The sequence below is a fragment of the Struthio camelus genome, chromosome 2 (genome assembly GCF_040807025.1).
Source record: "Struthio camelus isolate bStrCam1 chromosome 2, bStrCam1.hap1, whole genome shotgun sequence".
NCBI lineage: Eukaryota > Metazoa > Chordata > Aves > Struthioniformes > Struthionidae > Struthio > Struthio camelus.
This window is the reverse complement of record NC_090943.1, coordinates 37,944,730-37,971,702: the sequence shown is the minus strand read 5'-3', so window position 1 is coordinate 37,971,702 and position 26,973 is coordinate 37,944,730. Positions and strand designations below refer to the sequence as shown.

The following is a 26,973-nucleotide window of genomic DNA, read 5'->3' as shown; positions in this document are numbered from 1 at the left end:
CGTGCTGGGGACGGGCCGCTGCGGCAGATTACTGCTGCAGCTAGTGATTCGGCGGTCTGGATCTGAGCCTAAAAAGACGTTTATTGAGCACCCGTAGGTCTCCAGTTTATTCTCAGGATAAGGCTCGAAGAGTTGAGGTTTATGTTTTCCTTGTATTTTTTTTACTGGTCCATGAAAAGTACCTTTTCACATAGGCAGATATGTACCTAGCTACAGGCTGACTGTTGTTCAAAGTTCTTTAAGCAGGTGCAGCACAGGCGAGGAAATCTTACTATCACTGACTCACTGAAGCGGTCACTTGGCGGTGGGGGGGGGGGGGAGGGCAAGAGAAAGGGGCGACGGACTAAAATCGGCTGAAATTTATTGGAAGTGTTGGGTAATGTAAGCAGCTGAACAGAAGGGAAGAAAACTGGCGCTACTTTGGCTGTATGTATGAAGTGCTGTCCCTCATGAGGACTGTTCATCCAAGGCTATCCAACTTTTAACTTCCTTTTCTTCCACAGCCCAGACTTTACTCCCTCAAGAGCCGGTGATGCCACCCTTGTGCTGAGCCGGCCGGGCGCAGCGGGGGGCAAAGGGCAACGCTGAAGGAGATGGAGGCAGGCGGACACCCCCCTCCCCTCCCCTCCCCTCCCCTCCCCTCCCCGCTCGGGGGCTCCCGGGCGGACAACGAAGCGTCTCGCTGCCCCGGGGCGAGGCCCGAGCCCACCTCAAAATGGCGGCGGCCCCTCAGCGCCGCCACCCGCCGCCTCGCCCCGGGCCCGCCCTCGGCGGCGGCGGCGGCGGCGGCGGCGGCGGCTGCCGCCCGTCCTCGCCGCGACGCAGCCCCGCTCCCTTCGCGGAGCTTCGCCCGCCGCGCCGCGCCTCGCCGCCCGCCACCACCGCCCCTGCCGGGGGGCGGGATCGCCGGGGCGGCGCCGCCGCCGCATCCTCGGGGGCCGGCGGCGGGGACGCGCCGCGGCAGCCGTGAGTACGAGACGGGGGCCCGAGCGGCGCGGCGGCGGCGGGTGGGGGAGCCGGCCCTGCCCGCCCCGCGCTGGCTGAGGGGGCCGCGTCCTTCGCCGCCGCCGCCGCCGAGCAGGCGCCGCGCGAGGGCGGTGTCGGCGCGGTGCCGCTGGCGCCCTTGGAGCGGGGAGCCGGCCGGGCTGCCGGCGGAGGCTCCGGCCCTTTTGCGGCCCCTTTGTTGTCCCTCCCCTCGCGGCTGCCTGGCCGCGGGCCTGGCCGGCGGTGCGGGGGGGGTGGTTAAGCGCTGGGCCTGTATCTGTGCGTGGTGACAGTCGGTCTTGGGAGACACATGCTGCAGGTTCCTCAGGGTTCAAAGGAAGGAAGTGCTGCGTCCCCGGCTACAGTTTAGGGATGTGTTTAGAGTGCAGTGCGCTCACGGGCTGCGGTTCGTTGCGTGAGCGTCTCTGCTAGCCTTTGCGTGTTCGCGTTTGTGGCTTTTTGTAATTTAACTTATCTGGAAAGGAGATGACAGTAACTTATAAGAGATTGTAACAACATGTACGTGCTGCTTGTCAGCGCTTGCTCGCTTTCCTCGCCTTCCAGCATAACCCCTGACTTCGTTAGGATTCAAAGGCTGTTACGTCTGCTGCACGTTGAATTTAAAGCCTAACAGCTCTTCCAAAAGCCAAGCTACTGTTTGGTCGTCTATGGTCTTTAAGGGTTGTCCTTTAAAGTATTGCCTTACAGTGAGGATTGGCAATCAATGTGCTAACATTATTTCGTGATTCAGTTGTCACCCTCCGCACAGATTCCCTCTCTGCTCTGCCCAGGGCTCTGGGTAATCTGACGTTAAATTAAAAACTTTTTATTTTCCTAAAGGGTTTTTTTTTGTATGTGTATACAGAATGCAGAAGACATTGGACAGCTGCTTAGAACTTGCTTTTCTGCTGGCAAAGGTAAAATCTTGATTGTTACTCCTCATAAAATATTTCTTTGGATCTAATATTCCAACATAGTGAGCTAGGGAGCTGTGGTAAAGGTATGAGGCAGGGTAAGATTTGTTTGTTTAACTGAACAATGAAGTTGCTCTAAACAACTTTACCTGATCTCATCCTCTTCACTGAATACTCCTCCCATAGCCCAAATTCAGACTAATTTTAAGTTCCTTGGTTGGCAAGGAAAGTACTTCTGCTTCCTCTCCTGCTTCCATGCCCAGCTGTCGCTCTGTAAGAATGAATTCACCCTGTCAGGCTTCTCCTGCCAGCTTTGATGCTTCCCTTTCCGTTCTGCCAAACCAAGCACAGTTCTAACAAAACTTTCCGAGCAAGAAAATAGAAAGGCAGAGCTTTCTTAACGCAGTGTCCGTAACCAGTCTGTGTCCATTCAGTCAGGGTAGCTTGGATGCTGGTAGCTGCGCTAACTTCCTGCTGTTGAGTAATGGCATTCATCGGCTCTATGTCTTAGCTTTGAGAACCCGGGAAAACAGATACTTGGGTGAATTTTCAGAATTTGTGTTAAAGGCACTGTATCCAAATAGACATAAAGAGCAATTTGGCCAGAAGATTATTGCTTCGCAGGTACTGGTGCACACCAGCAAATGTGCTCCCTGCAAGGACGTTCCCAACACAGCAAAGTACAGGAGACGTTAATATTGTCATTCTGTGGCTAAAGACAGTGCCATCTCCCCTGTCTGGTGAGTCTCAGCAGTTTTCATTAGCACGCTGTGATCCTTACCAGATGTCCTTTTTGCTAGTCAAAAGGGTGGTAACTGTGAGTGAAGACATAAAACAAGCCATCAGACATCAGTAACAAGTTCTATAAAACGGTGTTACTTGTTCCTCTCAGGAGGTGAAGTTGATCTAGTGAGTGTGTAACAGCTGAATCACAGGAACTGATTTTTGCAATTTCTCTTCTTATAAACACCTTAGAAATTAATGGGGATTTCTGTCTTTAGAGGGCCTGCTCTTGTGGCTGTTGTGTGTAGGAATGGAGTCAGAATGAGTAACTGATAACATAAAACACAGAAACGTTTGAAGAAGGTTACATTTCCTAGGGAAGAGCAGCTGATGCCAGGAATGAGAATTTTCTTAATGGTCCCCTCCATTACAAATCAGTCATCTGGTTGGTTGTGAAATGCATCATCATGCAAAAGAAGTCCCAGGGGGAACTAGGGTTTTGTTTTTTGTTTTTTGTTTTTTTTTTTTTGCTGCTTTCTGAGGCTGTTGAGGTTTCTTTTGAGATATAAATGGAGCTGCACTGGCCATTCTGTTAAAAAGGTTTTCGCTGAGATGGAAACTGGGGGGAAATTTAAGGAGGAGAAATTTAAGAATGCAAAAATCAATCTCAGTTTAGGGTTTAGGAAAAGGTCAGAGAAGGAGAAAGTCCGTGGGAATATTCCCAGTGCATGTAGTTTGCACGTATGTTGCAACCACAATTAATAATGAGAGCCCCAGAAGACTTTTCCGTAAAATGTTACAGGACTTCAACATTGTGCAAATCCTTTCCATGCTAGTCTTGCTGAGAAATAGCCTTTACTAACTTTGCTTGCGTGGGGAACTAGGAGGCAGCTGTAGGGGTTTCATAAGAAGATAGATACCTCAACATGAATTGCTAAATACTGTGTGAAGTACTCTCTGAAGTGAGATTTGGGAAAAACTAGTGGTAAGCTAAGTTTCTCTCTGCAAAGAGGTGTTTTTTTCTTTCCTCAAACAGTCGTTAAAGCATGAACGCTATGGTCCAAACACTATTTTTACTCAGTTTTTCATTGTCTTGCAAGAGTCGTGAGTGCCCACTGCAGTCTCTTTTTTTGCTTGAAGCCTGTCCTACTTTATTTTGGTCCGTATTTGTAATTGACAAATCTAATATCTCTGTGGAGCAGGACAGGTAGTTAATGGAGAACGTGCAGATACGCCATTTCAAAGAAAGGAAATGGGCAGCTAAGACATTTTATATTCTTACTTGAAATTTTCAGTGTCAGCTGGGAGATTGAAAGGAATGCTATCAAGTTTAAAAAAAAAAAAGATTTAATTCTAGCAATACTGCTAGATCAAGTAACACAGCTGAAAAACTAAAAAAGATTTTTTTTAAAGATTAAAACTTTTTTTTATTAAAAGTGCATGTTTAGCACTTCTTTGTGAATGGTCATTTTTTGCCATTTCTTCTGTGAGTTCATTCAGTGTCCCTTATTGAAAAAGTTCCCTGTAAACACAGCAAAATGAATTGCTTGGAATAAAGGAAACTTTACACAAGAGGAGATAGCAGTATTTTTAAGGCAAATTTGAGAGAGAGAGAGAAAGATAACGTAAGTAGCAGTTTAGCAGATCAGAATAACAGTTGCAAGCAGCATATGTTCAATATACCTGTAGTTATACTGATGGGTAGTAGAGAAGATTGGAAAACATTAAACATGAAAAGGTTCAGAAAGTAAAAATGAGCTGGGACTTTCCATGGGTGCAGTTCAGAAAGACAACTTGGTCACAAGCCAGCCAGTACAAATATTTGTTGCTTTTTATAGATTTTTTTTTTTTTCTTGTCACTAGATGTGTTTACTCACTGGTTTAGTCAAGATAATTTGTATGAATAACATCCACTCACCTTATATAGATTAAGATAATTTTGTGTTGGCAGTAAGGTAATAAAAGAAGGATTCTGTGTGGAGGCAGGAATCCTCTGCCCTTGCATCTGTGTTCTTGTCATCCCAAAGAGTGTCTGCGGGGTGCTCATTAGTCAATGCTCCTCGACTTACTTCAAAGCTTTTTCTCAGAACTTCAGGTAAGCTGGGTAAGTTTTTCCTCCCTAACAAATTAATTGCCTGTGAGTGTTCTTTGAAGGACTATTTTTGTTTTAGATTGGAATATTTCTATTCCCACACATTTATTTTCTTTCATTATCCACATGATCATAAATGTCATGCATGCATTATCATTGTAACATGTGAACCTTCTGTGCTATATTTGTAATGCATTGTTCTTTATTTATTCACTGTTGCATATTTAAAATTTTAATTAAAATTCTCTCATCTGTTATTGTAACAAGGTTACAACCTTATTATTTTTGCATAAGTTATTCGAACTCTTGATTCCACAGTGTGGAAGGTGAGGTGAAAACACTAACTACTGCAAAGAACTTTTTAAAGCGAAGAATGTAAATATTTATACTTTCCAACTGTAGTTGTTCAAAAATAAATTTAATCTTTCAGACTTTAAGTGATTCTCCAAGATGTTTGCAAAAGCAACAAAGAATTTTGTGAGAGAAACTGACACTGGAGGTGACTTGATCCCTGTCTCCCACTTGAATGCCTCTGACAAGCTGCAGCTTCTGAGCTTAATTACGAAGAGGAAGAAATTGTGGTGCTGGCAGAAGCCCAAGTACCATTTCTTGACAGTCACATTGAGTGATGTGCTTACTGAAGACAAACCTATAAAACCAGGTAAAGGCATACTCAGAGATTGTTGCAGATAAAAAGAATGTGAAGCCTAATCTTTTTTGTTATTGTTCTCAATCATGTTACTCGAGGACTCCTTTCAAAGGGATCTGCTGAAGCATTCTCCATCCTTAGAAATGGGATGACCTGATATTTTCGGCGCTTGACTCTTCGTTTTGCTAAAAACAATACTAATAAATGTTAATTCTTTAAAAAAAAGTGTTTTGTCTAGAGAGACTAGTGCAATTGAGTGCTGGAGGTGGTCGAGCCCTGCGGTGCTACTGTTTGATAACAGAGCGCTCTGCCGTCTCGAAAGCTCCCCTGGAACATCTCTTGGGGATGCCAGCATGCGATAGCAGCATGAAACTGTACTGTGCTCTGGGTGAAAATGTGTTGGACAAACAGTGCTTTGTTAGTGACAGCAACCCAGGGGATGCTTGTACAGGCAAGGCCAAGTGAGCTTTGCCACCGCTCCCTTTCTTCTTGTACAGACTGGAAAAAATAGGTGACGCTTGTGCTTCTTTCTTCATCTAGCTGCACCAGCCCTAACTAAGTCATAGGTGTAATGATCTGGAGGAATCCTGTATTTCTGGGCATGTCATAATTCCATACAGGAGAGCAGATCTATCGTCAAGTGTAGATTTTAATTGTGGCTGGTGTGGAAGAGCAGCTGATTCTGAGTCTGTTCTTTAGTATGTAGGTATGTGAGATTTGGGATTTCTTTTAAGCCAATTAGATGCTTCCACTGATTTTCAGTGAGCTTTGGGACAGGCTTATAATGAATGAGATGCCTCAAGATAATGGAAAAATATAAAGCACCAGCAATGCAAGCAGTTCTGTTCTGCTTTGCAAGTCTTCCGTGGCATTTGAGCTCAGCATTTTAGTCATCTTATGTTTTCCCAAAATGGCAAAATAAGAAAGATCAGCAGAGCAAAGATGATGAAAATATGGTGGAAGCAGAAATAGGAGGTGTAGAGCAATGAAAGTCCTTATTTACCTGCTCAGTACTGTTCCTTGCTTTCATTAGCTGTTCAAATTCTCTGTAAGTTTTTGGGTTTTTTTCAACCACTTCTGATGCTATTTCTTTTTATTGTCTTTACATGTTGAAATTACTTTATCATTTTCCTAGTAATTGTGGAGTCTGACTTTGTGAAATATTTGGGGAGATTTGAAGATTTTGTTCAAGGAAGTGTTGATACTTCATTTGGAAAGATCAGCCTGGGAGCCAGAGGGAAGGGCTGTGTGGAAAGCAGGTCCTCCTTTGGAAACCTGAGGAAGCAGGAGATTGATTTGCAGCAGCTTATGAAAGACATCAAGGGAAGGTATGTTTTTACTATTGGCATGGCAAAGGCCAAAAAAGATTTCTGAACTTAAATTAGGTAAAAGACTTGTGCTAGGTGTGATCACTGAGCAACTAATTTCTTGAGTGTTGTCACAGTCGAAGAATTACTTTTCTTGTAAAATCTCATTTTCGAGCACATGAAACTTTCTATAGGTCATACATACCAAAATGAAAATTTCCAGCTTCTTGAAAGCTCGGTGGTCAGATCTTTCGCTTGCATTTAAAAAACATCTCACTGCTGTTTCATCTTACATATTTGCATGAATTACCATGTGGAACAAGGGTCAAATCCTTCTCCCTTTGGGGGATTCTATTAAAATACAATCTGGAAGAAAATGAATTGGCTTCTCTATGTTACTGGGATGAATGCTATGGAAACTGAATTCAGAACTACCAATATTCTTGTAAGCAGGCTTTATAATTACTTTTTTTTTTTTTTTTTTGTAAGAGGCTGTGCTAGACAATGGAATTATGTGAAGTAAAGAGGAAGGAATGGAAAAGATGAGCACCATGGTGATTACTCATTCAAGTAGTTGAACAAAAACTGGCTTGTTGAACTGTTGATCACTATTACGTAGAGTAATAAAAAACCCAGATATTCCAAGCTATAACCAAGCTGTAATTTTACAAGGCATCCAAGACTTTGAGTTCTAATCTGAAATGTGATTGACTTAATCTTGTAGTAAGACAGTCAAGGACAGAAGCCTACTTGGCAACCAGCTGATGGTCAAGGGTCTGCTCTGTATTGCAGTTCCTGACTCATATGGGAGTTGAGGGTGGTTAATATGTGACAGCCATGTAGATCTATAGGAGGTGGTGTAATACATTTTAATCGCGTTTGTTAATGATCTGATGATGATGATAGCTTTTAGTTATCTGTGCAAGAGTTATATGAAGCAGTGTACATTTTCTTTAGTTAAATGGACATTCTGGAAATGATCAGTGTTCCATTTTCAGAGGAACAATTGCCCATTGTGCTGTTTGTCATGAGCATTCATAAGTCATCAAACTTGTTTTTTAAAAAGGCACTTTGCTATCTTTGTACTCAATGTCGTATTACAAACAGAAAATACTGGGATTAATGTGTGTACCAGGCTTGTAAAATTAGTATGCATCTAGTGTAAGACAAACAATATCAGTCATGATTTAGAAATTTGTTTCTAACAGTGGATAGAATGCTGTAGAAAAAGTAAGTATAGACAAGGCAGGTCAGTAAGTTTGGGCAGATCTGAAAATGTAAAGTGTAAAGTATAAATACGAGTTGTGTTTGTAATGACTGTGTATTATTGTTAAAATACATCTTTATGGTATAAGGACCTGGAAGAGATCACTAAATCATCTGCATGCTAGACTCAGTAACACTATGAGATGCTGACTTTGTATGAAGAAGTTGAGCAGGCACGTAAGGCCCGCTGGGTTGCTTAGTAGGTGTGGCAGTGAAGTAGTCCAGTTTAATGTGTGTGCCCCTGTAAACAAGGAGCTAGTTCTTTGTTTATAGAAAAGATGCTCATAGCTTATTAAAGCTTATGATGCAAAGTGTATAACTGATATCCAGTCAGTTTGGCTTTTTATTTATTTATTCATTCATTCGTTCAGCATAAGGTTGAAGCTCACTGGAAACAGTGAGCAGGTCCTTACACGTGAAATTCCAGTTAGCCATTCATAAATATTCTGTGATTTGTGATGGATCTTGTTCATGGCTTTGAGCTTTCATCTTGTTCATGGAGCATTGGTGGGAGGGATAGAGAACATTCGGGAGTGGTGATGCCTAGAAATACGTGACTTTGCATACAAAGCAGTATGGTACCAAGATGGTGTTTAGTGGTCAGCTCTTGTGAGAAAAGAATCAGCTCTTTTCATTTTTTTTTTCATCTAATGAAACGCATTGCTTGTGCTTGTCAGATCAATTGTTGTTTCATTTGTAGTTTCTAGGTAGAACCTAATTAAGTTATACTTAAATGTTGTTCTTGTTGTTTTTGGCTGCTTAAGTCAGTTACTGATAAATAGCAGAAGCATCTTAAAAAAAGTGAAAGTTGATGTGGTTTCTAAACCAAGTCTTGTGAGTCTTTAAAGATCAGAAAGTTGCAAGTGCTGGATGTCATCAAATCAGTTTCCTTTCACTTCTTATGTGAATCTTACAAAGGAGAATTCTGCTAGTCTTTTAACTAGATTCCAGATGCAGCAGTGACTCTCCTTTTCAGAAAAGAGACAACAGCTGAAGGATGCGGGAGGAGGTACCTCCTGACTTGCCAGAGTAATGACATTTTCAATACAGAATACACTTAATAATATATATAACAAAAACATAGTTAAACTTTGCATGTTTTATGATGCATTATTTTTACTTCTCGTATTCTGTTGTGCTTGCTAATTCACCAGGTACTGTAGCATACTGACTTTAGGGCACAGTCCTATACTTTTAAATTGGTGAGATTGTTCTGCATTTAAGAGAATGTTCTGCCCTCCAGTAAAAATGATTGTAGGGAGGATATAATCTCTTCAGTTCTCCTGAATTAACAGTTCACTTGTTTGTTTTTATCATTTCACTGAGCTGGGTTAGGGGATTAATGCTCCAAGAGGACAAAAACAACAGAAAGAAGGCAGCAGATAGCAGCTGTTCAATCCACATCAGCTGCAAACAGGTTTGTTTGCCTGGCACATTTCCATCGTTTCATATAAATCATTCTTCAGTCCATGATTAGCCTATTAGAAAAACAGGCTAAATTTTAGTAGTAGTAAACTCTCACATGGTTGAAAGATATTTTTATACTATTGTATATTCTTGCATATTGTACTTCAAGATGCGTTTTCATAGATTCAGTCAATTATCTGAGACAAAACTGGGACAAAATTAGGTGCCCATTCCTGATCAGAGTACAGTGGAGATTCAGCCCATTAACCTAACTGTGTGCGCTCTCCCTGTTCTTATTGACTTGACCTGTCAGGGCATGTTTGAAGTCTGGTTCAAACATAAACCTTTTGTTATTTATCTGTAAAAATCCTTGAGCATTTATGAGTAGGATGACATAGCTGTTTACCAGTTTTCCCTCAAAGGTGCTACATGAGCTGTATGAACTCACAGAAAATATGTGCAGCCAGAAAAGTGTGCTGACCTTACTGTGAGCATGAAGAGTACTTAAGAGTTGCAACCATTCTTTTTGGTAGTCAAGGTAAACTGGTAAGCACCTTGCTTTGAGGATTTGCAGGATGCGTTACTGAGAAATCTGGACAGGATTTGATGGAAAAATTGACCTAGCCCGTCTTCATTGTAGATAGTCCAAGTCAGGGATTCTGCACATGAAGGAAAGACCCAGAGTCTCAGGTGTTGGTTTTAGACGCGTGATCTGCGAGAGCCTGCCGAGTTGCCGGATGCTGTCTGTTTTCCCTTGCCCTGTATTGGTTTCTGTCTTTTTCTTTTTTCCTGCATCTAAGCTGCAGTAATTTACCTTTGTACCTGATTATTTTCCACTCCATTCCTCATGCAAGAAGAAAAAAGTTATTTATAACAATTCATAATCTGTATGTTGATCGTGGGATTTAGGAATACAACTTCTCACTGTATTTTATAGTGTCTCCTTTTGAACATTTCAGCTCAGCTTCTCAAAGGCGGGGAAGACTGCAGTCCCAGCCTATAGGCCACGCCAAGTGTCTTCACTTGAGGGCTCCTGTACAGTAGATTGTGAACAAGATAGGAAGAGTGAAGGCTGCAGAGCAGAAATGAGAGCTTTGAAATGTAGCCTATAGAATAAAAAATGCACTTCCATGTGCCTGCATATGGTATTCTTAGCTGTTTAACTCGACCGTCTTGCTGTTCTTGATACTCAGACTGTTACTCTAGCAAATGAGTTCAGCCCTTGCAAGAGTACACTCATTAGATTCAGCGGCCATTGCCCCTCAATATTTTAAGCCCTGTTCAGATTGTTGAACTTCAACCCTGTTGCATTTTGCCCTTGACACCTGTTTTCAAAGATAATTTAGATTAAGCTGGGTATTTATTTACCACACGTTGTCCTCTGTTTGAGTCAGCATCCTGTGCTTTCCTGTGGGAAGAGCAGAGGGGTTTGCCTTCCACAGGCTGTGCCCCAGTGATGCCAGCAATGTGCCTGCGCTCAACACCGGGGTCTGAGGGCTTTTGTCTTAGACAGTTGAGTGCCAAAACTCTACGGAAAGCATTTAACTGTGCTGTCCTAAAAGAAAAAGTAATTTTAACTGTTGGTAGGGAGATGTGGTTTTAAAGTCTCTATCCTGTGGTCATAAAAGTTAGTGGGAACAGGAAAGCATTTCTGCCTGGCTTTACAGCATCCCACTGAAGTCTCTCAAATCTTGGGCCTGAGACAGTGGCCACATCCCTGCCACAATGCACCGAGTTACCCCCGATAGGGAGCACCGCACTGCGGGAGCGCTGCCTCGGGGCCGGGCTGAATAGCTATGTGTCCCCATGGTGTTAGTGCTGCTGCGGTGCTGCAGCAGCTCATTCAGCACTGACTTCCTCACTGCACCTCACTGCAAGCGTAGCTGTGTCACCTGAGGCATTCGCTTTGCCACGCGGCTGTTATTTGCTTAGCTCAACTTCAAAGCCAGGAGCATGAGGGGATCTGAGCCAGACTCACCTCAGGGCGGGTGCTGTAGAAGTAGGTGGAAGAAAAAGTCTCTGAATGATTTTGGTCATTCAGTCCTGTAGGGTTAAATCAGATTTTTTTTAAATGCCTCTCAGGTGAATGCTAGTATAGTTAATGAAGTTACAAGAAGTCTCTATTTGTTCTGTGGCTTTGTACCTTCTGTTGGTTTTGTGTTTTTTATTCTTAACTTTTGAGGATATCCTGGTGAGTTTGTCATCCTCTAAAGCAGGCAAAAAGTACATGATAAGAAAGCAAGTGACAAATTGCTTTTGGTCATCTTCATTGTATCTCTTCCCATGTGGGTTCTTTGGTTGTGCATTAAAACTGCAGGTTCCCTGGGCTTTAATTATTTTTTCAGAATTCTTAGCACACCTCTTCAGAATTATAAATAATTATTGGGAATTATGTCACAATGCACGTGAATAGACATGACCTGTTAAAAGATATTGTGATAATTAATAGCTCTAGTTTGTCAGGAACTTCTAACGGTGTTTGTGATCGTCTGACGGTTCTTCAATTTTTGCTTACTCCAAAGATTTCAAGCATAAAGCACGGCTTGGCACCTAAAGAAAGAAAAGTTAAATTCATAATCTCAGGAACGTTTGGGGTGCTTTACCAGTGGCTTTTACATTGCTTCAGAGGTATTTTCGTTCCCTTGTTTAAGCAATCAACCTTAAGTTTTTCAGACAGTTCATTCCAAGTGATTGAACTTTCATATAAGCACATAACTCGCCAAAGATCAGAAATTGCCTCAGGATATTTTTAATTTAATAAAGAATCAAGCTGACTTCTGAGTATACCGACTGCATGAATCCAAAAGCCGTAGCATCTAATAAATCTAAAACTTTTTAATTAAAAAGCTGGAGATATCTTGATTTAAGTAAATTGGAATAAGAACATGTCTTTCTATCATATTTTTGGGGAATTGCCATTTAGCCCCTTGCATAACAACCCTTTACAGTAAAATGGAGAAGAAAAGACTGAATAACTTCAGTCAGGGATAGCAATCTTTTAATCTTCCAGCTGTCTTACTAGAGGTGTCCGTTAATAGAAAATACGACATCTCATCTGAGCACCTCCAATGGGTGTTTTGCAAAAGTATAGTATAATTGACACATTTTCATCAATAGAATGCAGTTAGCAAGTTGCTTTAATTCTACCGGAAAGACTGTTACTGACCCCAGAAGATATGATAGTGAATTTGGCCATCTTTTCTTAGAAAATAATCCTCTCTTGCAGTGCTTGGGACCTAATTTTCTTACTTCTGCTCATTCTAAGAAGCACCAAATTACAAGAACTCCAGTAGCATTTAAACACAAATTGAAGTATGTTGTGTGGTGGAGGTGATTTGTTAAATTGGATGCACAGAGAAAAGAACTGAGGGCCCCCCCCCCCCCCCCCCATTATTTTTTTCTTTTGACGGGACAGTCCTGGTCATTAGTTTTGAATTGTGAGATTAAACATCTGAGTAACACAGGAGTTTATAGCAGATGATTTTTAGTAGTCTTCTCCAATCTTAAGATCCATGAAATCTTTTCCAGGCTTTAGAAGTATTTGGTTGCGTTGTTAACAGTTCCACTCAGCCAGTTTAGGCTTTAAATGAATGCTATAACAGATCAGTAGCAAGCTATGAGGTCTGGAAATGAGCCTCTGCTCTCTTTGTGTGCTGTTTTTTCCCTTAAGAAAAATTCTGATGGCTCAGAATTTGGAGCAAGAACTGAGGAGTTTGGAGGCAGTCTGTCCGGGCACACTGCTCATGCACCTTCAGAGGCCAAACCAGCTTTCACAGTGATGGTTGCCTCAAGCTGTCATAGTCCAGGGTCACTCTCTCTAAACAGAGCTTTCTTGTGTGGATAATATTACATGCTTTATTATGTATTGTGCTATTATATGTATTTATATTACATGCATGCCTAGTGTATGCAGTAGGATGCAAGAAGGTCACAATATGGACCATTAGTGCATGTCTTTTATTTGTACTCTCTAGTAACTTCTTTGGTTAAAATAATTCTTCTGAGTAAAGACTGCAGTATGTAATCCATTGATTTTCCTGAGACTGTGTTAACATGAGGCTCTGAAGACAATGATTAGCCGGCATCCCTGGCCATAGCCCTGGTAGGGTCAGTGAGAGTTCAGAGTGGCAGAGGATTCACTCCAGTGTCTGCAAGCTTGGCTGATTGTTTTCATAGTGCACTGGAGGCTTTAGGTTGTCTCTAGTTCTCTGTTGTTTTTGCACTTAAATGAAAATAGCCGAACAGCTGACGTTTTTGCTCAAAGTAAAGAATCAAGAATTCAGTATGTATGTTGGGATTTACTTTGTAATATAGATATTTCTAGTCTTGCTGCTACCAAATAACAAAAGAGGATATGATAATTTTGAGGAGGCTGCTCATACAGAAACCATTCTTATTTTACAATAAAAGCTTATTCTTAATTGTTTGAACAGCAGTCTTTGAAAATGTGTTTTCTCAGTTCTAGTATTTATTGTTGTTACTGGTGTCTTTTCTTATTTCAGAACAATAAATCTAAACAATAGTTTACTGCAACAAGTAATGGAAAGAAAACATGAAGTGCTCTGCATCTTGAGAGAAAAGATAGTAACAACCCAAAAATGTATGATATCTGAACATATCCAGACAGAAGAGAAAATCGGTGGCATCCTGGGATGCAGTACAAAAGTAGTAAAGGTAAAAGTTACTAAAAACCTGCAAGGAATATTCTAGTTAAACTTACAGGTTACCTTAGGAAAAAATTATGATTTCTCCAAACAGATTTCAGAGTATTTTTCATTTTTTCTTAACAAATTCTGTCAGTCGAAAGAACTCATTATGCTGCTTAGCTGTGGGACTTCAAAAAGGTAAAATATTTTCCCTCTTACCTAACTGACTAAAGGCGCCAGCTTTTGATGCGAGTCTGGAATGTGGTTTCCGTCAACAGTCTCAAATTATGATTCAGTTTCTATGTAGATTCCTACCAACAGCAGAACATCAAACAAACAGATATAACAATCCAATGAAAGTTGTGTCAGTAATGCTTTTGCTCTTAAATTTATTTGAAAAGCAAAATAATCATTCATCAAAAATGTTTGCAATATCTCCTGAGTTTTAATATTTATTGAGAAGCTATTTGTTTGTGGTTGGGGAGCAGGGATTAATTGCATTGTGAGGACATTTGAAAAAATTGCCTACGAATTGAGAAAAAGTTACCAAAGTCCAGCGTATGCTTATTTGTTTTAAGTTTTTTAAAGCTGCAGATGAATTACTTCTGTGCACAGGGAGTCTCCTTTGGCAGAAATCTGGGAAATGCAGTTGCATGGCTTTCTGTGCCAGTGCCACCTTCCTGGTACCAGTCTCCGGTTGGGTAGAAGAGGGTAGGTCAGGACACTGAAGTGGGTGCCAAATTCCCCCGACACGGTGTTCCTGATTTATGTATAGCAAAAGTGAAAACTACACCTGGAGCTCAACTTCCTATTAGAACAGGGTAGCAGAGAGTCTGAGCGCTGCTCTTGGCACTTTGGTACCTCCACCTTGCTGCTTATGTTGTTTTTTTCACAGATGTCAAATATCGCATTTACTTTAGACAGTCATTGGTGGAGAACAAAGCATGTTCTTTCTCTGTATTTTTTTCCTCTTAATTAATTCTGTGCTTAAGCTATACAATAACTGAATCAAGTAAATGGTGAATAAATCTGTCCTCTAGGTTTCAGTGAGTGAAAATGGAAGTATGATGAAGGATTCTAGCGTGATCCTTGAGATTCCTCCGGCCACCGCTATTGCCTATGGTGTAATTGAACTGTATATAAAGCACAGTGGCGAATTTGGTAAGTAGAAAGCTCATTTTGTGTGGCATATAGCTCAACTGTGGAAAAGAACTCTCTCTTGAGCAGTGCTTTTATTTCCCCATGTACCACCATGACAATGTTGTGTGGTGTACGTTGCCTTGATAGTTATTTGCACTGCTGCATAAGCAGCAGTGTAAAATGCTGCTCTTCTGATTTAATAATGCTTTTTCACAAATGTACATAGATCATAGACCCACAGAATAATTTAGGTTGAAAAGGACACTGGAGGTCATCTAGTCTAAGCCCCAGGTTAGAGCAGAGCCGACTCTTGAAGTTTGATCTAACTGTAGAGTTAGATCAGGTTGCTCATGGCCTTGTCTCATCAAGTTTTGAGTATTCCCAGAGGTGGAGATTCCAGAACATCTCTGGGCAGCCTTTTCTCATGTTTGACCACCATCATGGTGTACCTTTTTTTTTTTTTTTCCTCTTAATATTTAATCAACATTTCCTTGTAGCTTCTCTGTTGCCTCTTGTCCTATCATCATACACCTTTGAGAAGAGTGTCTCTGTCTTCTCCACATACTTTCATCAGGTAACCGTAGAGAGCATTAAGGTCTCCTCTTAGCTATCTTTTCTGCAGTCTGAACAAATTCAGTCTCTCAGCTGCTTCTCACACCTGAAGTTCTCCAGCCTGCTACCATTTTGGTGGCCGTTTGCTGGACTTACATCAATATGTCAATGTCTTTCTTGTATTCGGGAGTCCAGAATCGGTCACTGCAGTCCAGATGCAGACTCAAAAATGGTGAAGAGCAGGGAAGAATCACTTCTATCAGGCTGCTTGCTATGCTCTTGGCAGTACAGCCCGGTATGCAGTGAGCCTTAATAGCTGCAAGGGCACACTGCTAATCGGGTCCAGCTTGTCCATCAGGATCCTCAGGTCTTTTTTTTGCAAATTCGTTCCTAGGCAGCTGGCCTACAGCCTGTGCTGTTGACCCTAGCAGTTATCTAAGGTGCAGGCAGTGAACTGGATCTGCTCGTGCAGTCAACCCGGCATGTTTAGATACAAACAGTCATGTTAAGAGAAAATGACGATAAACTGTAGGCCTGGAATTAATACTTTCCTGTCTATTCAACGTTTTCACATATAGATTGTTCTCAGAGTGGTTGCAGAAACGTCCCCATCCTATTTTCTTGGCTTTGGGAAAAGAAAAGATGGTAACTCTGCTTTGCAACATCATGCAGGTTTTTTTTCTTGCCCATCCTCAATCAAAGTCCCAGACCTAAAGCAGGTTTCAGGGGGCGCAAGAAGGAAGGAAATTAGATGGGTAGTGTAGGGCTGGAAGTTTAAAAAGACTGATGTGGAGAGAAACAAAAGATATATTGCAGAAATAATTGAAGTGCAGGTGATATTTGAATCTAGGCTGCACTTCATTTGGATAAGAAATGCAGGTGATACTGCCCCTCCTTCTCCTTCAACGGACTTTCTGAGATTAAGGTAGTCTGTAAGTCAGGAACATAAGTAAACATTATCTAAATTGTAAATAAGTTTTTAAAAATTGGGAATTACCCTGACGTAAGGTGAACACAGAGATACACCAGAGGGCATTGATTTCACAGTCATAATAGAACTGTAATTCAGAGTAATCAGGTGCAATTAAGGCTATCAGACTACTTAGATATGTAGCAGACAGCCTACTTAGGTGATTTCCAGATAGAGCTTCCTATGACCTGCTGGCTGATAATTAATCTGTGTTGTTAATGATGTGTGTTCCTCTTTGCTTTTTGCACTTTTGCCCTATCCTGTTTTCATATTTAATTTTCTGATCTTTTAAGCCTCAAAAAAACAGTCTTGTTTCATCTTTATTTGTTGGAACTCATAAACAACATACATCTTCTCCTCTTTTTTTTTTTTCTAATTACCTCTGTCAATGACAAGTCAAAGTGGAGGAAATAACACCACAATTAGGGATTTGCCACCAAGAAAACTTCAACTTCTTACTGTCTGAACAGTGGTCAGTGTCTGTTTAGGGCAATGAAAATAGCCTCTGAAGTTAAATGTAGAGACTAACATGGTCCTTTGTCATGACTCTGCAAGTGGCCATCAGCAGGTATAACATAATGAATTTCCTTCACATGTAATTATGGAATAAGATGCATGTAAGTTTTGTTTGTTCCTTTTCCTTTGCCACTGGCAGTCAGTGCTTGAGTTATTCTGTAAGGAGTAATGGTGTGTAAACCTTCCTAGAAATAGCCTGGCTAATGTGACTGGACATTCTTGGCCATAAAAAAAGATAAGTCTAATCCGTTATTAATTCCTTTACCACAATGTTTTCCTATAATCATGCTCTGTGTGTTTGATTTTTACAGGCTAATTGTCCATTAGCTATAAAAGCTGCTCCTGTTAAAGGCTTTGTAGTTTTGTCTCTTTTTGATTTCACTGCAAGTTCCCTTGTTCGTGCTTTACCAAACAGGATAAATAGTAGCACTTGACTGACTTGCATTGTTCTATTATTGTCATATACATTTGATCTGTCTCCTCTTAAGTGTCTCTAAATTAAACAGTCCTGATTGTTTTGGCTCCACTCACAGGAATCTCTTTGCTTCTGATGGTTTTCGCTGATCATCTCTGGATTTCTTCTATTTCTGTTAATGATCTTGAATAACTGACAAGATCTAACTGCACTGGTGGAGGCCTGTCACTGATGAATGTTAAGAGAATTCAATAGTAAAAACACCACAAGGTTACTTCATGTATTTCTTCTTTTTCCCCCTCTTTCTTTTACAGAGCCTGACAGATTTAATGAGATATAAAATTAATTAACAATTTTAATAATGCAAAGTTTCGAGTCCTGCATTCTCCTCTGAACTGAGTCCTATTACAGGATTTAACAGCAGGCTGTATATCTCTTAAAAATGTGCACGTGATGCTAATAAGGTAAACCAGTACACAGCATCATTCTGCCTCAGAGGGCAAGTAGTTTATTAGCACCATCTTCTCCTTCAGGGTGCATGTGAAAGCCTGTTAGTATCAATGAAAGCAACATGAGCATGTTGGCCTTATGGTGCTTGGCTGCCGTCGCGAGTCTTGTTGCTTTAGGAAGTTCTTTAATTTGTGTTAATCGCCTTCTGTTCCACTGAAGCTTGCTCTTCTCTGTGAAGGGTTATGCAGGCAATAGGAGCGTAAAGGTTTCGGTCTCTCTTTTTCTGTGGCAGAGGTTTCTTTTTCTGTTCTCCCTTTGAAAATGCCCTTGGCTGATGGAGTGCTCTCCCTGCTTTCTCATCTGCTTTGAATGTCCTTAATTTGGTGAGACAGACTGTTAAAACCACAGGAAGGTTATATTTAGGTTTTTTGCCTGGTACGTGAGAGCACTGTGCTTGATTAGTTACATTTTTTCCTTTGCTGTCAGGTACTGCTTTAAAATTGACTTTCTCTTGCTAGCCTGCCTAGGTTCTTCTCTTAGTCCTGCTGCAGAGCGCCGTGGGTGCAGTTTCAAATCTTATGTTTGAGCCATTAGAAGAAGAAGATCAAAATAATGCACAGGGCTTTGGTTATTTGGTGCACCTTTGAGACACAGTACTGGAGGCGTGAGCACAGAACTTGACATTGCAAATTTCTCAGCCTAACTCTTACAAAGGCTAGCTGGGTACCTTTACATGAGTCCCTTAGCTTCCTGAGGTGGGAGGGACGGCTGTGCAGCGACGAGAAGTCGGCAGTCCAGTTTAGGTAAGGTAAGGTAGACCAGTGCTTGTTTTTTTCAGCCCGAGGTCTAGGTAGAAAGGGTAACCCGGCCAGGGATTCATTGTTTTCCTCATTAACTTCTGTCAGAGAGACACTATATTGAAGGATGATTCTGGTACTGGACATGGCTGGGTGAAGTCCTTAAGAGATTTGCTCTGAGACGTTCCTGTTTTCCACTCATTTGGAGGACTTGGGAATAGACCTGTGGCTTGATTCAAAAAGGGGGTCCACTGATGGCATGGCCAGAAAAAGCTTTGTGAAGGATACTTACAGAGTTGTTTATGAATCTCAAGAAGTGCTTTCGTGTGTGTCTCCATCATGAATGGATGATGGTAACTGGTAACTGCGCCCCCGAACCTCTATTTGTGCACTCGGTATTTGTGTTCCAAGCAGTAATGCTCAGTAATTCACAGAGATGGCAATTTTAGGCATTCTTCCCACCCGGAAGAGATGAGACATGGTGAAATCACAGGTACAAACACCAGCTAACATAAACTAGCATCTCATTCAGTATTTGCTTGTGTACCTTCATGATTTTTTTTTTAATGGATTTTTAATTACAGAATGCTGTCTGCTAGATGAGCAGCAAGGAGGTTTTGAAAGAGAAAGCGCAGAAGGCTCAACTTATCCCCATTCTGCACTATTCGGAGATGCTTCTCTTCTGTATCAGCCAGATGCCGTTGATAATGAGACATACTCTGGGGCTAAAAACATTGTTCCCAGTGATGCTTCCTTAAGTGTTTTGAAACAAGGTATTAACAGAAATGCTTTACATGATTACATTACAGTGAGTTAAGTAGCATGATAGAGTTAAGTATTCTGGTATGATAATCCATAAGAAATTATGTTAGTTCACTTTAATAGCCCCTATCAGGAACTCCTGGGGAAATGCTTAGAAACAATAGAAAACATTTACTTCTGGAACGGTTATATGCAGTGGACAGTCCCCTAGGAACACGCTAAATGCCTTTATCAAAAACATGATCTTAAAGTATTAGGTTTTTATTTCAGTTCTGTTATACTCCAACCAAGCTCTGTAAGACTGGTAATGATTTGTGCTTTAGTTCAGAAGGGGTCACTGAAGCATCGGTTCATAATTTGGAAAAAGTTTTCAGTAAAGCTCCTCAGTGAAAGGTTATTTTAAGTCTCAGAATTTATGAAGATACCTTCCCTCACCCTGTGGTTACGGTTATCAGTTTCTGAGAACTTTGGTAGAAATCTTAGGCTGAAGAAGTTAAAATGTGATTTTAAGTGGAAATTTGTATATTGGTATAATGGGCCAGGCACAGCTTGCTTATTGTAGGGGGAGAGAAGGGGCAGGATTGCCCCAAGTAAAACCGTTAGCCCAGAGGAATGGAAAAGTGAAAAGTGAATCAAGGCTGCAGCACCCTTTCACTTTTCATCAGTTCTTGGTGTAATTCCTACAGCTGTTTCTAATGATGAACAATGCATTTGTTATCTCTAAATTCAGCCATTTGTTCATGGCTTGTTCAATAGACTAAATATGACCAAAATAGGTATTTGTTGTGCTGCAGTAAGTTCTGCCCTTGTCTGATGTAGACTCATTTGAAAAGAGTGAGTGCATTTCTTTGTGTGGATAAAAAAATACCTTTGAATGAAAGAATGCTATGCCACTGTTTTGGTTTGCATTTTAGCTTGGCATGCCTTTGTGCCTTTCTTGCTTAAAGGACTTGCAGGTTTCCTTTAATTAATTAACCTGAACTATCTCTTAAAAGGACTAAAGAATTGTTTAAATTAAAGTAATTTAAAGTAGGTTTCCTGTTCTGTTTCATTGCTCTTTTATTTGGATAGGCAGTCATACGATTGCATCAGATACCAAAAAATCCCTGGCTGGGCTTTTTTTTCTTTTGTTTCTTTCTTTCTTTTTTTTTTTTTTTTCCCTGCAGTTAAGGAATTTTTCAATATAAAAAGGCATCCTTAAAGAGAGCACATTTCTTGTCCAGAGTGACATGAAGGGAAATTTATTTTAAACAAGGTTAAGAATGCTTGCATGCCCATATTTTTGGAATGTGGAAAAACACATTCCAACCTTCCAATTGGCATGGTTGACTTGAAAACTTATTTTCTTTGAGCTTATTGGTAATATGCTCGTCATGAAATATTTTGGCTTGGTAATTCATATTAACCCATGTTGAGAAGTAAGGTTATGAACTTCCTCTGGAGATGAACTTTCAAGTGATAAACAATATTAAAACTAAACATATAGTGGCTAATTTAATTAACATTAAAATATTGACATCTAAAATGTTGAATACTCAGTGTTGGTCCCTAGTAGCTGCATTTATTTTTTTCTCAGAATTTTTGATGAGGCTTCATTGAGTCACTAAGGAAATATAATCAAATGGGTTCTGGCATTTCATTATGACTTGCACAGATGGAAATCAGGATGTCAAGATGTGGTGATGAATTAGCTATTAAAACTCATAGCAAAAACGTTAACTGTTTTTACTGGCATTTGTGTAGCAATACCTAGTTTAACTTTTTACTGCTTTCTTGGGAAAGATCTATCATGGTTGAAGACTCGGTTCCAGCCCCTTGTGAAACTGCCAGAAGACAAGCAAAGAGCTCTATATAAAACCTTGTATGAACTCTTGCTCCGTGAAGAAATGGTAACTGCCCTGGAAGACGTGGTAAGATGAAGGAACTTTTGCTTGCTTCCCGAAAGTAATTTCAGAACAGAGCTAGGATTTCTTTTTGTACAAACATTTCTCTTTTCAAGTTATTTTTACTTATTTTTTTCTTACAGTTAGATGATATTTGCACGGGAGACAAGCTAGATCTGAAGGAGCTAAAACCTGCACAGCAACAAGAACTAGGTGACTTCTTGCAGCTCTTAGGGTGCAGTTTACAGAATGAGCTACTGTTGCAGAAATATCAGCCTCAGGATAAGGAACTCTTCTCAGCTGCTCACCTTCTCATCAGTGCAATCTCTGGTATGCCATGAATGAAGAGAAAAGCCATTTTTTTCCTTCTAGAAGCTCCCTCTGTGTAAAGCATTTACTACTCTCTTTGAGCAGTTGGTGAGCTCAGTGAGCGTAATTTGTTCTGCTCCTTTTTATGGGGATGGTACACCGTGCTTGGCGTTCCTGGCTGTGAATTAAATTCAGTCCTCCATCACTGACAGCTTTTGCTTGTAAAATACACGTTCCCTCAAGATTGCTCAACTCTAGTTTCCGTTGAAAGTAGGCATTTCGGTTTGGCAAGCTAATTTCTGTTCCTGTTGCATGCTAGAGTTCTTCCCCATCTAAATACTGAGGATTACATATTAGGTGTTGTCTTCTGTATAACAGCGCATCCTGTGAGGTGCAAAATGTATTTAGCAAAAATGAATTTAACATAGAGACACTGCAATTAGAGGATTGTTTTGCTGCTACTGAAAAAGGTGATTAAACGTAAATGTCAAACAAATGCCATCCACACAATCTAGTTGGCATCACAATGTTCGTGGAAAGCCACCTGCAAAATCCAAGGCATATTCCTTCCTAGCTTTTTCTCTTCTCTCTCATATATAAAGAGTTTCATGACATTAAGATGACAAAAGGAAGTCCAGTGTGATATTAGTTAGATGTGGCACTGTGCAGCAAAAGGTCAGTGTGCATGCATATATGAACAGTACCCAGGTAGGAAAGCTTAACTCATTTGCAGAGATGCAAAAGAAATAGAAAACAGGGACCAACTGATGTAGTAACACTTGTCACATGCTAGTAACAGCAGGGCACAGTTAATTGAGCGTGTTGCCTTACCACCTGACTTTGGACATAATGTCTGCTGCTAATGTCCAGGCATAGCTAAAGCTGGATCAAGAATCAAAAGCTGTTTTATGCCTGTTGTTTCTGTTAGTAATTACAGCCTTCGAGTCATAGAGTTGAAGGGGACCAAAGGGATCATTTAGTCCATCTCCTTTCCCCAAGGAGGGGTCAGCTATATGAATCCTCTCAGACTGCGTTTCTGCTGAAGTCAGCATCTCATATTGGTGTTGAGAGCAAAGAAACTTGTTTTATTCAAGGCCCAAATCATCTGTCCAGCCTCACGGAGGCTTGTCTCAGGGGCAGGGATAGTCAGTGTTGGATTTTGCACCCATTGCCCTTCTCAGTCTGTTCCTTACACTGGGAGGCAGACTGTGTTTGACAGGAAAGGGGTGAATCGGCCTCTTCTGAACGTTACCCAGAGCACTCGTGACAGCTGTCCTCAACATTGAATTGCTTTGGTTTCCAGAGCACATTTCACATGGTGCTGTACCTGGGGGCCCCCAAAAATGCAGCTCCTCTTTCACTGTTCAGCAGGAGAACCCCATAACAGAGCTTGCTGTTAAGAAGTACCCTTTCTAGCAGTCAGCCTATTCACTGGAAACAATCTTTCCCTAATGTCTCCTTTGCAGAGCTGTCTGATTACACTCTTGTCCTGCTGCGTGCCTGCTGTGATCTACAGGTTGTCCCTGTGTTGTGTTGTTTGGTGAGTAATCAAGATGCGACTGTGTAGTGTGTGAGCCCCAGCAGCAGTAATGACTCTGTGCTCTGGCTTATTATGTTTCTCACCCAATAAAGAAGATAGTAGAATCCAGTGTGAATTTCAGCTGTAGGTGCTGCATAAGCAAGGTCGGCATCTGACTGTGGCAAACAATGCAGTTAATTTACTGCAAATGGATACCTGTCGGTGCGTTTAGAAGTTTCCATGAGCTGTGAGGAAAAGGAAATGGTGACTTAGCCTTGCATTTTAATTTACTGGAAGTCTCACTAGCCCATTTTAAAAATCTCTGTAACAGTAATCACTTGCTCTCGGGCAACAGAAGTTTCACTTGGGTGCCAGCAGTGTTTGGGCCTTGGCAAATTTTGCAGTTCCAAAACTGAGGCCGTTCATTAAAACTGCTGAAGGAACAGGGCAGGGTTGGCCTTTGCTCTGAATTTTTTAAGCTCAGTGAAAAAAATTATAGTAAGAACCTTTAAATATGCAGAGGTAGGGTGGATGCTACTGGTTGCTCAGAATAAGTGTGAGAGTTAAGTACCTTATGCAGTGAGCGGAGCTGGAGTGGGGGGGAAAGGAAGGAGCAGGAGAGAAACTTCTTGGAGGAGTCTGCTGTAGGGCAAGTACCAGGGATGGGCAGACGGGCAGTAATTGTGCCTCAGTTGCTATGTCCTAGCATTAGGAACTGTTTTGTGCCCTTGCTCAGGTGCTGTGGAGAAAGAGGCTGCAGCTAAAGCGTGAATTTCTTCTAAAAACAAACCATATGGGTCTTAAGAGTTTTTGGTTTTGTTTTTTTTTTTAAACCAGAGATAGATACACTCAAATTGTCTGACTTCAGTCTATGGAGCAGCTCTCCCTCCATAGTCAGTAAGCTGAAAACACCCTTCTAGTCAATGAGTTATGACTCATCCACCTTCTGCATTCATTATAGCAGGAATCTAAAGAGGCATTTTTGGAATCCCTGTAACTGCTTCAATTTTTGGTGCTTGCATCTAGACACTTGCTGTAGGCATTTAGGTTTCTCTGGTACTGTAATTCCCAGCGTGGGCCTGAGGGCATCCTTTGAGTCAACCCCAGGACCCAGAGAGCGGTACCAAGAGTGCAGGCAGTTATAAATTCATGGAGCATTTTGAAACATGGCTCTGGGGAGGTGAGCTTTGGTTCTGAATGAGTACATTGTACATGCCAAGGCCAAGTAAGGGGATTCTTGCCCTTTCACCACCGCCTCATAAGCTCTCCAGCAGTTTTGTAAGAGAAAACTGAGCTATGTGATGCCAGGAATAGCACTGCTTGGAAAACCTTTTTAACATCTCTGTCTATGTCTCTTGTTCTTTCTCATAAATACAGCCGAACATTGCTTCAGCTGACGGCACCTTGGTATTGAGCAGTCGTTTGGTGACTTCCCTCACTGACAGAGGAAGATTTGATGTTGTGCAAAGGCTGTTTGCCTCATCAAACATTAACCTGGAAATAACAGAGTCTTCTGTAAAAGCTGTAACTACTAAAGAGCCTAGGTGCTTCCCACTCGTTCTTTATGTTGCACTGCATGGATTTCATGCTTTAGGTGGGAATGTAGAGGAGCTTTGCTGAGAATGCAGTTATTGGTCTAGCCTGGTCTTTCTTCTGTAGCTCTGCAGTATAGCATTGATGTATATGAGCTAGCTTTAGACACATTCAGTTGAGTACTTTTGGTGGTCCAGCCAGGTGGTATGGAGGTCAGCATGGACTAGGTTTGCCTGAGGTGAGCACTCTGCATTGCCATCAGAACGTGTGCTACTGCTCTGTGATTTCACTAAGGTAATATCTGCAGTGGAAAACACAGCAATAAGTAACTGAGGAATAAAAGAGAAGAAGAAAAGACAAGCCTGGAACAGAAATGGAACATAACTGTGCTGATAGCTGTTTTATCTGCAGGGCAGCAGAAGCTTGATTGCTTGTGTTAATATGCGTGGGAGAAAACTGCAAAGTACAAACTGCTTTTTGTAAACAAGCAAAGTGTGGAAATCCAGGGCTCGATATATGCTTTGCTCATTTAAGACCTGATGTGCAAAATGCCTTCACTCTGGGGAAAGTGGAATGGCGGGCTCTCAGACAGGTACTTGATTAGGTTTTCATTTATTGAGTATCGTTTGGGTTTATGGATATGAACTCTGCACTGCAGAAAATAGTAAATTCTTTTTCAAAAACTAAGACCACCTTAGGGATGCTCTGTACAGCATTTCTCTCTTTTCTAATAACTTTTACACAGCAAGTTTCCGCTGTTTAAATTGCATTCTGAACTTCCCCTTTGAGATATGATGATTCCTTTTGGTATGTGCATATGAAGTGTCCCTGTTGCACTCCCCAAAAGCAATCATTTTACCCACGTGACATTTTCAGTGCAGCTATTTTTGCCTGTTTCTTTGACTAATAGCAAAGTGTTAGTAAAGCAGTTTGTGCTTTGAACTGTTTTGCCTTTTTTTAATCATAATTTTCTGTGATCATGTGAATGGGAAGGAAATGCAGTAAATATGGGCTTGGGAAGATGTTGTTCCAGGTAAGTGGAATATCAGTGTTTTCAGATAACACTGTGAGATGGCTGACAGGCAAACAAGCAAGCACCTGTGGGAAGGGGTGATCAGTAACCAGGCCCTGCAGCTTAAGCAGGATGCAGGAAACCTGGGTTTGGTTTTCTGCTCCATTACCACATGATCTGGAGGAGATTGCCTAAGAGGTCTTAAAAAGTCATGTCAGGTAAGCTTCCCCTGAGAAAGGTGGACTTTGCAAAAAAGCACTATCGTATTTTTCCCTGCTTCCGGAGAGCAAGATAGATACCCTTGCATATCAAGGGGCTGGTGTTTCCATGGCTCGTCTGTAAAGTGAGGCGGATGGCATTGCCCGAACCTTGCAGTGGGACATGTGGAAAGGGCCTTTAGGTGAATGGAAGTACATAGTATACTACTAGCAGGAGTCGTGTATTTGTAAATGGAAAAGCCTTCTTTTGCCAACCACTATTCATAAGTTGTCTCTGTAACAAATTCATCAGACATCTGTATTAAATGTTATGTCAAAACAGTAGAATAATTTGTAGCCACATGTATTTTATTTCTGTTGTTCCTTTGTTGATTCCAAAGAAAGATGGTGCAACAGGCAGCAAGAGGACATGTGGGCATCTGTGTAGTGCTGTTTTCCACGTGCTCTGATCTTCTTTATATATAAGCCTTATGGGAAGTATTTTGTTTAACTACTTTCAAGGTGGCCACACTTTGTTATATATGTATGGGGGGGAGGGTTTGTTTAAGGAGGAAGAAAGCACTGGCTGTTTTTGAGAAACTTCAAAAAAAAAAAAACCAAAAACAAAACACAAACCTTTTGCTTCAGCTAAATCCACTGACAAGGTTCAAGTTGAAGAGTATTAAGGTTGCCACAGGCACTCATCAGGGGCATCTGGGGGCACTGGCAGTGTTCATGGTACTAGGGAGCCCAGCAGTGTAGCAACTTCTCTGGCAGTAACTAAAGACAAGGAGTCTGAAGGCATGAGGTTCTGTGGGAGTCCTGCTGCTTTTAACCCCTTAACACACACGGAAATGATGTGTGAGACACTACTGAGGTAGGCTGGGCTTGCATGTGATACCGCACCTCTGCTGCAGGCCTGGCACACGT

The 26,973-nt window shown here is 41.3% G+C and overlaps 1 protein-coding gene across 35 annotated transcripts; it reads left to right on the top strand.

Moving 5' to 3' along the window:
- Window positions 1–306: 306 nt before the first annotated feature.
- Window positions 307–26,394, top strand: GSDME (gasdermin E). Of its 35 annotated transcripts, none has more exons than XM_068935155.1 (13): window positions 804–966; window positions 1,850–1,901; window positions 2,523–2,638; window positions 4,649–4,725; window positions 5,152–5,374; window positions 6,498–6,690; window positions 13,845–14,016; window positions 15,029–15,149; window positions 19,413–19,601; window positions 21,373–21,500; window positions 21,617–21,803; window positions 23,249–23,322; window positions 24,679–26,394. In XM_068935155.1, the coding sequence occupies exons 5-13, from the start codon at window positions 5,164–5,166 to the stop codon at window positions 24,919–24,921; spliced, it is 1,518 nt and encodes a 505-aa protein (XP_068791256.1). In that variant the 5' UTR covers window positions 804–966; window positions 1,850–1,901; window positions 2,523–2,638; window positions 4,649–4,725; window positions 5,152–5,163; the 3' UTR covers window positions 24,922–26,394. The 35 variants fall into 35 exon arrangements, with proteins under 35 accessions (XP_068791259.1, XP_068791241.1, XP_068791230.1 ...); XM_068935152.1 differs by having other exon boundaries at window positions 867–966; window positions 4,649–4,716; XM_068935141.1 differs by having other exon boundaries at window positions 867–966; window positions 4,573–4,716.
- Window positions 26,395–26,973: the final 579 nt, after the last annotated feature.

Excerpts from the sequence above, each read along its gene's own strand:
- GSDME (XM_068935158.1), top strand. The coding sequence starts at position 5,164 with ATGTTTGCAAAAGCAACAAAGAATTTTGTGAGAGAAACTGACACTGGA. Across the intron at positions 21,501-21,616 it reads TAACTGCCCTGGAAGACGTG|TTAGATGATATTTGCACGGG; the intron begins GTAAGATGAAGG and ends TTTTTCTTACAG. Across the intron at positions 21,804-23,248 it reads TCTCATCAGTGCAATCTCTG|AGCTGTCTGATTACACTCTT; the intron begins GTATGCCATGAA and ends TCTCCTTTGCAG.